Source organism: Schistocerca gregaria, chromosome 2 (genome assembly GCF_023897955.1).
Source record: "Schistocerca gregaria isolate iqSchGreg1 chromosome 2, iqSchGreg1.2, whole genome shotgun sequence".
In the NCBI taxonomy this organism is placed as follows: Eukaryota; Metazoa; Arthropoda; class Insecta; order Orthoptera; family Acrididae; genus Schistocerca; species Schistocerca gregaria.
The window spans coordinates 222,150,065-222,165,322 of NC_064921.1; the positions used below are offsets into that span (position 1 = coordinate 222,150,065).

Below are 15,258 nucleotides of genomic sequence, written 5' to 3' on the forward strand. Positions count from 1 at the left end.
GCAGAAGGTTCATCGAACCACAATCATACTATCTCTCTGCCACGAACACCTAAACCTTTCTGTTCGAGCTCTGATTTCTCTTATTTTATTTTGATGATCATTCCTACCTATGTAGGTTGGGCTAAACAAAATATTTTCGCATTCGGAAGAGAAAGTTGGTGACTGAAATTTCGTAAATAGATCTCGCCGCGACGAAAAAACGTCTATGCTTTAATGACTTCCATCCCAACTCGCGTATTATATCTGCCACACTCTCTCCCCTATTACGTGATAATACAAAACGAGCTGCCCTTTTTTGCATCCTTTCGATGTCCTCCGTCAATCCCACCTGGTACGGATCCCACACCGCGCAGCAATATTCTAACAGAGGACGAACGAGTGTAGTGTAAGCTGTCTCTTTAGTGGACTTGTTGCATCTTCTAAGTGTCCTGCCAATGAAACGCAACCTTTGGCTCGCCTTCCCCACATATTATGTATGTGTTCTTTCCAACTGGAGTTGTTCGTAATTTTAACACCCAGGTACTTAGTTGAATTGACAGCCTTGAGAATTGTACTATTTATCGAGTAATCGAATTCCAACGGATTTCTTTTGGAACTCATGTGGATCACCTCACACTTTTCGTTATTTAGCGTCAACTGCGACCTGCCACACCATACAGCAATCTTTTCTAAATCGTTTTGCAACTGATACCGGTCTTCGTATGACCTTACTAGACGGTAAATTACAGCATCATCTGCGAACAACCTAAGATAAGTGCTCAATTGTCACCCAGGTCATTTATATAGATCAGGAACAGCAGAGGTCCCAGGACGCTGCCCTGGGGAACACCTGATATCACTTTACTCGATGATTTGCCGTCTATTACTATGAACTGCGACCTTCCTGACAGGAAATCACGAATCCAATCGCACAACTGAGAAGATACCCCATAGGCCCGCAGCTTGATTAGAAGTCGCTTGTGAGGAACGGTGTCAAAAGCTTTCCCGAAATCTAGAAATACGGAATCAACTTGAGATCCCCTGTCGATAGCGGCCATTACTTCGTGCGAATAAAGAGCTAGCTGAATTGTACAATAACAATATACGAGGGAATACATTTTTTTCTCGGCTAATTTCGGTTGAAAAAATGATGAATTTGCAGTGAGACATCGTGAAATATTCCTCCTTCAGCCACTACTGATTTCGGTAGTGGCGGCGCTACACGTGGCCTTCAAAATGGCGTCTGTAACGGAAGGAGCCTCCCAGATGAGTGTACATGTACAGTCGGGCGTCCCCTGGGCAACGGTAAATACCGGAAGATCCTTCCACACATAGAGCTACGTCTAAAACGACATGTAACGGAAGTGTATTCCAGGCAGAGAGCGGTCGTTGAGTTTTTTTGGTGGAAAACCAGAGTATTGCAGATATTTTTGGACCCTTGCAATATGCCTACGAAGACGTATCAGTGAACAAAAGCACGGCGAGTCATTGGGCACGTATCATACCAACAAGGTAGCTCAAACCTATCCGCTCTCCCGCGTGCCGACTGGCGGCACACACCCGTGACGGCTGCAGTATTGGAACGTGCAGGCACCTTCATTCGAGGTCATCGACGGATCACAAACACCTCGCATTGCTACTAGACGTCTATGTTGATAGTGCTGACACAGTCGTCCACCAACGGAGGTAGTCAAACACGTGTACGCGCAGGGTGTAAAACTGCGTTCGCGTTACGAGGCTGTTGTGACAGTTTCTTTGTCGAGAGGAGCTCGCAAAACTTCATTGGATTGTTCTTCCTCATCCACTCTGTAGCCTTGATTCCGCCTCTTTCGAATTGTATCGATTTGGCTCAATGGAGGATGCACTCTGTGGGAGGCAGCACATGGATGATGGGGAGGTTACTGATGCAGTAAGAAGTTGGCTCCAACGTCGGACAGTAGAGTGGTACCATAGAGGCCCTCTCAGTAAGGTGGCATAAGGCCGTCGCAATGAAAGGAGATTATGTTGAAAAATCGGGTTTTGTAGCCAAAAGTATGGAGAATAATATCGTGTACTGGAATCCTGAATAAAGCTAACCTGCTTCGAGAAAAAAGTGTTGCATTACGTGTTGAACGCCCCTTGTAATACTATGCTTTCCTACTCCGCTCTCGCGGCGGGTAGCACAAAGGACTCGCATTCGGGAGGATGACGGTCCGGCCATGCAGATTAAGGTTTACAGTGAATTCCCCTAAATCGCTCCAGGCAGATGCCGGGATGGTTCCTTTGCAAGGGCACAGCCGACTTCTTCCCCCATCCTTGACACAATCCGAGCTTGTGCTCCGTCTCTAATGACCTCAGTATCGACGGGACGTTAAACCCAGACTCGTTTGCTTCCTTATGCATTCTGCTCTCACATGAAGCTCTTAATAACGCGCGCTGCTTACCGCAACAAACTCTTTATGAGAGTTCGAGAAATTCTCGTTTGCAGCTGCCATTATTACTGAAATCCTGGCAGCTATCCCCCCCGTATACGTTTCCCTTTCGATGCAAATGCTTGAGCAGACATCGTATTCAGCGATGACTGGGACTTTTAGCGGAGTCGTGGTCGCAGAGGCAATATTGCCAGCTGGACAGGTCGCAGTGGATATTGCGTCCAGGCCAGCTGCTGCGGGTACCTGACTGGGATAGCCACCACGTTCCCTCTGTCCGGAGCGGGCCGCGCTCACATTTCAGCCCTGTAGGCTACCGGTTCAATTTGGTGACGCAGTGTAGCTCATGCGTATTACGTAACGTTGAAAAGTGCCAGTTTAGAGATTTTGGACAAGCAATTGCTCGTTCTGTGGTAAATCTGAAGACAAGCTTACTGAAATTCATCATGCCTAAAGAAAATAAAACGAAAATTGCAGTAATTGTTTTTTTTTTCTTTTTGTGACGGACTGCTGAACACCAGTGTGTCACATACCTCTACAAGAAAATGATGTGCTGACGTCGATGGGAAATCTGTTCCAGTGTTCTCCTCTTATATTTACTATTCTCTTTACCCGTAGCCCCACTGCAACGAGCTGTGCCTTTAGATTATTAATATTTGTTAGTAACTGATAGCAGCTATGCTTAATGTTAAAAGTCCCGACTGACTCACAACGATATAGATATAAAGATAGATTAAATTATGATGGCCGCTGTGTGATCGTAGCGCAAAGCCGTGGGTGATCCTCGGCTCAAATGGCTCTAAGCACTATGGGACTTAATTTAAAGCCATTATGACTATATTTCGACCGTGACTGTATCAAAAATTATGAAAAAGTTTATTTAAATAACCGCTACCAGTCACAAAATTTGTTACTACTGTATTATTTATTGAGCAACATGTTTCGGGGAATACCCCATCTTCAGGCTCAAAGGCCTTACAAAAACATATTTTAACATTAAAGTCATATTAAAGCCTTTAAAGACACCAACAGCCCTTATAAAAGGCTTTAATATGACTTTAATGTTAAAATATGTTTTTGTAAGGCCTTTGAGCCTGAAGATGGGGTATTCTCCGAAACATGTTGCTCAATAAATAATACAGTAGTAACAAATTTTGTGACTGGTAGCGGTTATTTAAATAAACTTTTTCATAATGGGACTTAACATCTGAGCCGGCCGGAGTGGCTTTGCGGTTCCTGGCGCTACAGTCTGGACCCGAGCGACCGCTACGGTCGCAGGTTCGAATCCTGCCTCGGGAATGGATGTGTGTGATGTCCTTAGGTTAGTTAGGTTTAATTATTTCTAAGTTCTAGGTGACTGATGACCTCAGAAGATAAGTCGCATAGTGCTCAGAGCACGAGCCACTTAACATCTGAGGTCATCAGTCCCCTGGATTTAGAACTACCTAAACCAAAGTATCTAAGGACATCAAACACATTCATGCCCCAGGCAGGATTCGAACCTGCAACGGTAGCAGCAGCGCGGTTCCGGACTGAATCGCCTAGAACCGCAGAACCAAAGCGGCCGGCTGGTGATCCTTGATTGGTCATTAAATTCAAAAGGATGAATCCCAATAAACTACACACATGTGAGTTGCTAATAGTTTGTAGTCCACTGGAAGACAGGCTCTACACTGACGGAAAAAATCACAAGATGGAGTTATGCGAGATAAATGGAAGTTGCTAGGCGTGTTTCTGCACCTGAAAGATAATATCTATTCAAATTTCGCACCAGCCGCATTAGAGTCACCCAAGGAGCACCACGATGAGGATGCAAATCAAGTTTGATTTAAATAGACGCTGTAACGGCCGTGAGCGTTAGTTATCTTTGAGATTCGACGTGGTGAGTTGATGATAGTCAAGAATGCCTTTATGGTTCACAAAGACGCCATTATCAATACCTCACTGCGTGTGAACGAGGTCGTATTGTAGGGCTACGAGGAGCTGGATGTTCCTTCTCCGATATTGCAAAAAGACTTGGCAGGAGTGTAGTTATTGTACGTGACTGCTGACACTGGTGGTCACAAGAATGTACAGTAACAAGAAGACTAGGCTCCGGATGGCCACGTGGCATTCCCGAGAAGTAAGACCATCGTGTTCGGCACATGAATCTGACCCATTGTATCTGCAGCAGCAGTCTGAAGAAGCATTTGGGGCTGCAGTAACACGACGAACAGTTGTATATCTTTTACTTAAAGGACACACCGGGCAAGACGCACAGCGTGGATTCAAATGACCCCAAACCATCGTCATTTGTGACTTCAACGGCGTCAAGCGAGAGCTCATTGGAGTGTAGGGTGACGGTCTGTTGTGCTTTCTGATGAAAGCTGGTTCTGCCTCGGGGCGAATCCTGGCCGTTTGTTGGTTAGAAAGAGGCCAGTTGAGGGCCTGCAACCAACCTATCTGTGTATTAGACACTTTCGACCTACCGCTGGGGTTCTGACGTGGGGTGCGATTTCGTGTAACAGCAGGAGCACTTTTCCCACGTACCCTGACTGCAAATCTGTACGCCAGTCGGCTGATTCTGCCTGCTGTACTGCCATTCATGATCAGCAATCCAGGGGGTGTTTTTCAACAGGATAACAGTTACTCATATACCTCTGTTGTAACCCGACATGTTCTACAGAGTTTCGACATGTTGCCCTGGTCTGTTGGCTCACCGATCTCTCTCCAATCGACCACATATGGGACAACATCGGACGACAAATCCTGCGTCATCCACAAACAGCATTAACAGTCCTGTAGTGATCAAGCAAGTGCAACAGGCAGGGAACTCCACTGCACAAACTGACACCCGGCACCTGTACAACACAATGCATGTACGATTGCATGCTTGAATTCAACACTCTGCCGATTACACCGGTTATTAACGTACCAGCATTTCACATTTGCAATGGCTCATCTCGCGCTTCCTGTAAAAGAGTTCATGCCTGAGAGGGGGGATATAGTTGTTACATCCCACTTCTGACACCAAATGTAAAAGAGTACGTGCCATGAAGGGGGGATATAATTGTTACATTCCACTTCTGACACCAACTGAAAAGGATTTGTGGTTTGGGGATTGGGAGAGAAACTTCTGACACCAATGTTAATGTATAAAATGGCAGGGAAGGGGGAAGAAGGTTGTTAAATATGCCTCGTGGCGGCAGCGTGCAGGAGGTCGGGCGATCAGGATTTGGTAGTGGGCATCCAGGGCTACCGTTAAATGACAAAACAGAGAATTAAGTACAATAAACAGGATATACTTCAATATATGGAGTACAAAGTGCTCTGGCGTTCGTGGTGTTTATAAATGCCATGGTAATGATGACGTACTTCTTTCACCTTGGTTTTGTTGTACACAATCGCAGTTGCTCTGAACATCAGAGGTTAGCAGGTTTAGGCCAGTCTTGGAGGTCGAACAATTAAATGAAATGGGCAACGGAAGCGGAAGGCCGCCCGGAGTGGCCGTGCGGTTCTAGGCGCCGCAGTGTGGAACCGAGCGACCGCTACGGTCGCAGGTTCGAATCCTGCCTCGGGCATGGATGTGTGTGATGTCCTTAGGTTAGTTAGGTTTAAGTAGTTCTACGTTCTAGGCGACTGATGACCTCAGAAGTTAAGTCGCATAGTGCTCAAAGCCATTTGAACCATTTGAAGCGGAAGCGGTTCATGCTAACTTGCGTTGGTGGCCGGACGGGAAAAGCAGAGCCAGAGGCTCTGCCTTCCAAAAAGACGTCTGTTCTGCTCGAGGTCTGCAATGCAAAAAAGAGAAGGAGCTGTGTACGGTACCGCAGAAGACTCCAGCGTCCACACACGTGATTTATATGCAACGCACTCTATTGGCTAAAACCAACGGCGTGAATTCGCTAGCTGTTTCAGCAGAGGTCTCAGGGCGCCTCCTGGCAGCAGCTTTAACTGGACAGAACTGCCTCGGTTTTGAAAGTCAAGCGACTTGCGTCACTTAGATACGGCGTGAATTACTCTGGAGAAAACTTGTAAAGATTCCACTGGGCCTCTGAAATAAATTTTTTAAACTAATTCCCTAAAATATTCCTTGACTGGCTGCCATCCTGTACATTACGTTAACCTGTGATTTTTCTATGTAAATCGCTTAAATATCTTACGTAGACAAATGTATTCCCGTAATTTCATTACCTTAAATTAATTATTTTTTGGTGTTGCATTTTTCCATCAGTGTATTTTACTTTCTTCTTAGTGCAATGATAAACGCAAAATAACACGATGTAGCCGTTAACAGAATACCTATGAAATCGTCACTGCGGAATTTGACATGCTGTGTTGGAAATACAGCTTGTCTCCAGTCTCGCGGAGAACAATAATTCGGAGTCCTTGGGCATCTCTTGACAGAAATTTCATGTAGTTTACCGTCTCAGTGTTATCGTTTCCATTGTTTGCAATTCCAAAGCCCTTTGTCAGCGAAGAAGAAACGTACTAGACCCTTCATGCATCGCGATATTAACGCATACACTTAATTACTTGCCGCTTGTTTATTTCTTTTCCACATCTTAGAGCAGTTTTAAACGCATTGCCCTGTGACCCCTTTGATACGGCGTGCGAAACTGTAAGAGGGCGCACGTTATTGACTTCATTGGTATTGTACAGCGCGGAAGAAGGATGAAGAAAAAGTAACTTTCGGCTGCATTAACGTTTCTAGAAATCGTGATGTGCAGAAGATTGTACGCGACAAAATGGTTAAACACAACAGAAACCTGAAGAGATGATCCCGAAGTCAGCTACCCTGTGTGAAGGCTTTGTCATCGCAAATTTAAGAGCTTAGCCAGTGCAGCTATTGAATAGTTTATTTAATTTATAACTGCGAGCAATATAACGTAAATAAATGAAAGAAACACTCGCACATATAGCGACATTTATATTCCCATCCACAGGCTAAAATTTCAGACTCAGTGCTCTGGCGTTCGTGGTGTTTATAAATGCCATGATAATGATGACGTACTTCTTTCACCTTGGTTTTGTTGTACACAATAGCAGTTGCTCTGAACATCAGAGACTTGTTGATTCCGCTCCTGGAGGTATTCGGCACATATATCTGCCTCTGAGTATACAGGTTGTCACACGTACTAGATTTCAGATTAAGGGATTAAGGCTTTAATGATAAGTAGTATTTTGCCATGTCGTTATTTCCCTTGCCTTTTTAATGTACCTAGATTATGAAGCAGCTAAGCACCTATTTTCCTTCTTCTTCCATTTTTACTGCAAAAGTAAACTAGCCTCCTAGAGCTTTTGAAATAAACAGTACAATAACATAACGCGTATTATGTTCTCGGTGTTTATAAGCATGACTAAGGAATAACGTTATTACATTTAAAAAATACTCTTTTCATCTGATGTATAAAAAATACGAATATTACGCAACTAGCAAAAAATTCACCTCTTTGGTGGAAAACCTTGTTTAGATATCACGAAATATAAAGTATGTCCAGGAAATGTGTACTGCTTCCAACAACAAAAGCCAATCATGTTCCGTAAAGTACGCTCTCAGTTTACATTCAGTGTGATTTCGATTCGGTACTCGAAAACGATTTATGTCTCCTTGTGTACCTTATAGTGTGCTGTTAGCTACAGTAAACAAGAAATTCGTGTGGTAACTGAATTGATCTGTGTTCCTTAGGTAGCATAAAAAACTGAAAATTAAGGAGTTTTTGGAGAAGCTCGCTCAGCTTCATTGAGCGAACAGTTTGAGTCAGACGCTTTCCCTCATTATGAGGAAACATGATCAACAGTTAAGATCAGTTAATACAAAAGGAAATTCTACCATAATTCCATTCTTCCACTGGTTAGTGACCCAGTTACTGCAGTGTTTGGCAGATCGGGTAGTCACTTGTCTATTTGCGTGACGATACAGACTTAGAAACGTAAAGTTAAGTTTCACAGTGGGATAACATCGTGATCTCCCTGAAACATTTGTGAAATCTGGTATACAGTGTCGTAGTCTGCCCCGGTAGCAGAGTGGTCAGCGCGACAGACTGTCAATCCAAAGGGCCCGGGTTCGATTACCGGCTGGGTTGGAGATTTTCTCCTCTCAGGGACTGGGTGTTGTGCTGTCCTAATCATCATCATCATTTCATTCAGCCGAAGTGGCGTCAAATCGAAAGACTTGCACCAGGCGAACGGTCTACCCGACGGGAGGCCCTCGTCACACGACATTTCATTTCATACAGTGTCGTATACGAATTGTGGGCCACGATATGCTATGATGACCACCCTCCGAATATTTGAGAACACTATGTAGTTACGTGCTATGAAGTAAAAGAGCAGAATCTGAAACCTGTAACGAAAAAAAGAGAGTCTTGATTTTCCTTCGACGACGTGCAATAGAAGTCGGTGCTACAAATGGAACAATCACACATTTATTTATGTATTTATTTATCATAGTCCACTATCTTGATGACCATAATGGACATTTACTATCAGAATAACGTTTATGTGTGCCTTAGTGATAATCTATTTCGTTTTCTTTTTTTTCTGTTCCGAACACTTAACTGAGTCCACAGTACCTATAATACTATTTTTCCTTATTTTTATTTCTTTATGCTACTGGCGCTCTAATATTTAGATAGCTACTTGTACGCTACACTCTATGTTGTGCTTGACATCTTTTCCACTCTCACTCGGATATTCTTTACCTGTGACAGCAAACGAGTCAAATGTTTTAGTTGTTTCAAACCCTTTCAACTACTGCTATGAGCACCGTTACAACAGCATATGCACTGAAGAGGCAAAGAAACTGGTACCCCTGTGTACGGCTTCCGCGAGCTCGTAGAAGAGACGCAACACGACGTAGCATAGACTCGATTAAAGCCTGAAGTAGTGCTGGAGGGGATTGACACCATGAATCCTGCAGGGCTGTCCATAAAATTTGATATTCATGTTAAATGGACGTATGGGAAAGTCCACACTCCATCGCTACTTCGGAGATGCTGTGTCCCATCGCTCATGCGCCGACTACAACAACACGCTCAAACTCACTTAAATCTTGATAACCTGCCATTGTAGCAGCAGTAACCGATCTAACAACCACGCCAGACAGTTGTTGTCTCTTGCCGGCCGCGGTGGTCGTGCGGTTCTAGGCGCTCCATTCCGGAGCCGTGCTGCTGCTACGGTCGCAGGTTCGAATCCTGCCTCGGGCATGGATGTGTGTGATGTCCTTCGGTTAGTTAGGTTTAATTAGTTCTAAGTTCTAGGGGACTGATAACCACAGCAGTTGAGTCCCATAGTGCTCAGAGCCATTTGGACCACTTGTTGTCTCATATAGGAGTTGCCTACCGCAGCGCTGTGTACTTCCTGTTTACATATCTCTTATTAATTTTTGAATACTTATGCCTAAACCAGTTTCTTTGGCGCTTCAGAGTATTAACACTACAATAATAAAAAATACAACTAATACAGGCTCAATAGTCGCTGTTACTACGACCACCTTAACTATTTCTCTACGGCAAATACTACTACTGAAAATTACGCGAACAGTATTAATACTAACACTTCTAGTACGATTACTTATTAGAATGTTAGGGTTAGTGACCCTAGGAGAACTGTTAAATACTTCTTTACTTCTCTTCGCTGCTTCACTGTATTTTGAGATGGACACACACACACACACACACACACACACACACACACACACACACAGGCGCGCGCGCGCACGCACACACACATACACGAACATACACTACTTTTACTACTACTACTACTATCAGACTATCTACTTTCTCCGTATGTTCCTTACTATATCGGTCACTGTGTTGAGTCCAGCAATATTTCGCTGCCTCCAGACACCATGGCGATGGATCGGTACGCATGTCTTATCTTTCACGGGTACTTATCGTTCTTGTAAGATACGCTTGTGGCCACCTCCCCTCACTCTTCCGTTACTAGGCCAACCGATCATAGAGCTATCGGGCACCGTCTACTTGCCTTACTCGGCTCTGCTGTAGTGTCTGTTCCCTATAGTTATACCTTGCTTTCTCTGAGACAGCATTAAGAAGAAGATTTAACGTATCAGAAAGTCTTTCGTCTGATTTCTTTATAATGACATTAAAGCCTACCATTGTGTATATGTGTGTGTGTGTGTGTGTGTGTGTGTGTGTGTGTGTGTGTAGCGCGCGTTTGGATGCGAGTCTACGAACAAATAATATGCTTGACAATCTCTGTGAACACATCAATGCCAACTACTTTATTCTCATTCCAGGTGGCGACGTTTGGGTACTGGTGATCCGGAACGCTATGCCTTCGGACTCCGGCATCTACGTGTGTGAAGTCAACAGCAACCCCATCGTTCGCTCCTTCCACAAGCTTAGCGGTAAGTAACACGCCTCTCGGTAGGCTCTAATTGCAATTGTTTCGGGACAGCACTCGATGTTAATGATTTCTCCCCCCCCCCCCCTCTCTCTCTCTCTCTCTCTCTCTCTCTCTCTCTCTCTCTCTCTCTCTCCCTCTCTCTTTCTCTTTATGTGTGAGCGTTTACATAGCATCCACTTAAACACACTTAACGTTGGTAACGACCAGAAAGCAGTCCACAATGGTCAATCACATCAGATTTAGCTGCATTTAGCCACTTCGCCAAGAGTCTTCTTAGAGGTTACTTTCATCTAAATTCATCCAGGCAATATATATTATCCTAAAATATCCACACCTACCGTTCTGAATGTGAGCTTGGACAGATTCAAATTACGATCAGTGTTCCCTCTGATTCAAGAGCTGTATAGTTTCGACAAATCACTTCAAATGGACGACGAGGTACGGTAAATATTTTTACAAAGCTTCTTCCAGTACCTTCCTAATAACATTATTGACGCAGCGCAAAAATTTTCGCCAAATTAAGTTCATCTAATTTTCAAATCCTGCGACTGTACACAAACTGACATTCGCCACACAGCGTAAGGACGCTTACGGAATATGGATGTATCTGTAGATGTAAATATTTTGGGCCTCTACTCTTTTCATTCAGATCACAGAGCGAACCGGGAGTAAGCTAAGAGGGCGTTCCTAACTTGGAATATTTGGGAATCTATTACCAATTACGGCACCATGCTCGGAACCGATAGGGTGGACCCATTTTTATTTTGTTGCTAGAACTGTACGCAGTGGAAAAATATGCATACCTAAACACCCATAACCCGTGTGCGTTTGTAATTTTACCGTAATTTCTGAAAAATGGTACGGTGTAATGGAGCTCTCGTTACTGCAACACTGCTTCCAGAGCAAAATTCGCTGCACTTGGGCTGCGAGGGAAGCGTACATAACGTGACGAAAGTCATGGAATAGAAATATGCATATACGTTATACAGGGTGGTCCATTGATAGTGACCGGGCCAAATATCTCACGAAATAAGCATCAAACGAAAAAACTACAGATCACGAAACTTGTCTAGCTTGAAGGGGGAAACCAGATGGCGCTATGGTTGGCCCGCTAGATCGCGCTGTCATAGGTCAAACGGATATCAAGTGCGTTTTTTTTTTTTTTTTTTAAATAGGGACTCCCATTTTTTATTACATATGCGTGTAGTACGTAAGGAAATATGAATGTTTTAGTTGGACCACTTTTTTCCCTTTGTGATTGATGGCGCTGTAATAGTCACAAACGTATAAGTACGTGGTATCACATAACATTCCGCCAGTGCGGACGGTATTTGCTTCGTGATACATTACCCGTGTCAGAATGGACCGTTTACCAATTGGAAAAGGTCGATACTGTGATTATGTATGGCTATAGTGATCAAAATGCCCAGCGAGCGTGTGCTACGTATGCTGCTCGGTATCCTGGACGACATCATTCAAGTGTCCGGACCGTTCGCCGGATAGTTACGTTATTTAAGGAAACAGGAAGTGTTCAGCCACATGTGGAACGTCAACCACGACCTGCAGCAAATGATGATGCCCAAGTAGGTATTTTAGCTGCTGTCGCGGCTAATCCGCACATCAGTAGCAGACAAACTGCGCGAGAATCGGGAATCTCAAAAACGTCGGTGTTGAGAATGCTACATCAACATCGATTGCGCGCGTATCATATTTCTATGCACCAGGAATTGCATGGCGACGACTTTGAACGTCGTGTACAGTTCTGCCACTGGGCACAAGAGAAATTACGGGACGATGACAGATTTTTTGCACGCGTTCTAATTAGCGAGGAAGCGTCGTTCACCAACAGCGGTAACTTAAACCGGCATAATATGCACCATTGGGCAACGGAAAATCCACGATGGTTGCGACAAGTGGAACATCAGCAACCTTGGCGGGTTAATGTATGGTGCGGCATTATGGCATGAAGGATAATTGGCCCCCATTTTATCGATGGCAATCTAAATGGTGCAATGTATGCTGATTTCCTACTTAATGTTCTACCGATGTTACTACAAGATGTTTCAGTGCATGACAGAATGCCGATGTACTTTCAACATGATGGATGTCCGGCACATAGCTCGCGTGCGGTTGAAGCGGTATTGAATAGCATATTTCATGACAGGTGGATTGGTCGTCGATGCACCATACTATGGCCCGCACGTTCACCGGATCTGACGTCCCCGGATTTCTTTCTGTGGGGAAAGTGGCCTTCAACTATCGTGATCCACCGACAACATGAGTCAGCGCATTGTCAAAGCACGTGCGAACATTATGGAAGGTGAACTACTCGCTGTTGAGAGGAATGTCGTTACACGTATTGCCAAATGCACTGAGGTTGACGGACATCATTTTGAGCATTTATTGCATTAATGTGGTATTTACAGGTAATCACGCTGTAACAGCATGCGTTCTCAGAAATGATAAGTTCACAAAGGAATATGTATCACATTGGAACAACCGAAATAAAATGTTCAAACGTATCTACGTTCTGTATTTTAATTTAAAAAACCTACCTTTTACCAACTGTTCGTCTAAAATTGTAAATCATATGTTTGTGACTATTACAGGGCCATCTATCACAGAGCGAAAAAAGTGGTCCAACTTAAAACATTCATATTTCTTTACGTACTACACGAATACATAATAAAAAATGGGGGTTCCTATTTTTAAAAAATGCAGTTGATATCCGTTTGTCCAATGACATTCCCATTAGTGGGGCAACCATAGCGCCATCTGGTTTCCCCCTTCAAGCTAGACAAGTTTCGTTCTCTGTAGTTTTTTCGTTTGACGCTTATTTCGTGAGATATTTAACCCGGTCAAGATGAATGGACCAGCCTGTATACAGATGACGGAAGTATTGCGTACAAAAGGTGTAAAACGGCAGTGCTCTGGTGGAGCTGTTATTTGTACTCAGGTGATTCTACGACGTTATCACGCCTGCGTGACGGGAGTTTGAAGGCGGTGTGGTACTTGGAGCTAGACGCACGGGAGATTCCATCTCGGAAATCGTTAGAGAATTCAGTATTCTGAGATACACAGTGTCAAGAGTGTGACGAGAATACCAAGTGTGAAGCATTACCACGGACAATGCAGTGGCCGGTGACCTTCATTTGACGACCGAGTGCAGCGGCGTTTGCGTAGAATTGTCAGCTCTCAAAGACGAGCAACACTGTATGAAATAACCGTAGAAATCAATATGGGACGTGCGACGAAGTATCCATTACGAAAGGACGGTCAAATTTGGCGTTGATGGGCTATGGCAACTGATGACCGACACGAGTGCCTTTGCTAACAGAACGACATCACCTGCAGCGCCTCTCCTGGGCTGGCCTGGTTAGACTAGTCCCGATTTCACTTCGTAAGAGCTGATGTTAGGGTTCGATTGTGGCAATATCCCACGACGCTATGGACCCAAGTTGTGAACAAGGCAATTTGAAGGCTGGTGGTGGCGCCATAATGGAGTGGGCTATGGTTCAAATGCCTCTGAGCACTATGGGACTTAACTGGTGAGGTCATCAGTCCCCTAGAAATTGGAACTACTTAAACCTAACTAACCTAAGGACATCACTCTCATCCATGCTCGAGGCAGGATTCGAACCTGCGGCCGAAGCAGTCGCGCGGTTCCATACTGTAGCGCCTAGAACCGGTCGGCCACTCCGGCCGGCGTGTGGGCTATGTTTTCATGGAATGGTCCAACAGAACCGGTTATTGACTGAGAATGGTCGCTTTCCGTTGCTTGGAGACCATTTTATTCATGGACCTCATGTTAGCAAGAATGATGTCAACGGGCCACAATTGTTTGCGACTGGTTTGCAGAACATTCTGGACAATCTGAGCGAATGATTCTACCACCCAAGAGGTCTGGCATGAATCCCATCGAACATGTATGTGACATAACCGAGAGAGAGAGGGGGGCAGCATGGCTCATTATTTCTGCGGGGGACTTCCAACGACTTCTTGAGTCCATGCCATGTCGAGTTGCTGCAAACGGAGGTACAACGCAATATTAGGAGGTATCGCTTAACTTTTTTTACCTCAATGTACGTGGCTAACGTATCGTGTCCAGTTCTCGCCGAAGTGACCTTACGACAGCCACACCAGTGCGTACACCGTGGCACTCTCAGTCTATCACTACGACTAAAAAAAATTCCCCCCCCCCCCCCCCCCAACCGTAGCAACGACAAGTAAATTACGCCCGTATTAGCTGATTATTACGCTGCCATAACTCAATTCCGCGTCAAGGAAGAGCCGCGTGGTGTCGCACCAACTTTATTCGTATAAATATTTAACAACCACCAGTGACTGGCTCTCGCGTTCCGGAGACCCTAATGAAATTCAGACCGAAGCGGGCAATCATCGGCCGTGGAAACTGGATATTTGTATGTAAATGAACGACCGGCGACTCTGCGAGCGTCCCGTAATGAAATCTGGGGCCACGTTTCCGTGACGGGGCACCGCTTTTCATAAAAAGGTT

The 15,258-nt window shown here is 44.6% G+C and overlaps 1 protein-coding gene across 13 annotated transcripts in view; it reads left to right on the forward strand.

Annotated features, from left to right (window-relative positions):
* LOC126336721 (Ig-like and fibronectin type-III domain-containing protein 1) overlaps positions 1–15,258 on the forward strand; it is a 2,308,230-nt gene that overhangs the window by 2,181,544 nt on the left and 111,428 nt on the right. For all 13 annotated transcript variants that reach the window (XM_050000693.1, XM_050000696.1, XM_050000702.1 and 10 more), the window contains one exon: positions 10,633–10,743. In XM_050000693.1, the coding sequence (XP_049856650.1) occupies positions 10,633–10,743 (111 nt within the window). The remainder of the gene's footprint in view (positions 1–10,632; positions 10,744–15,258) is intronic.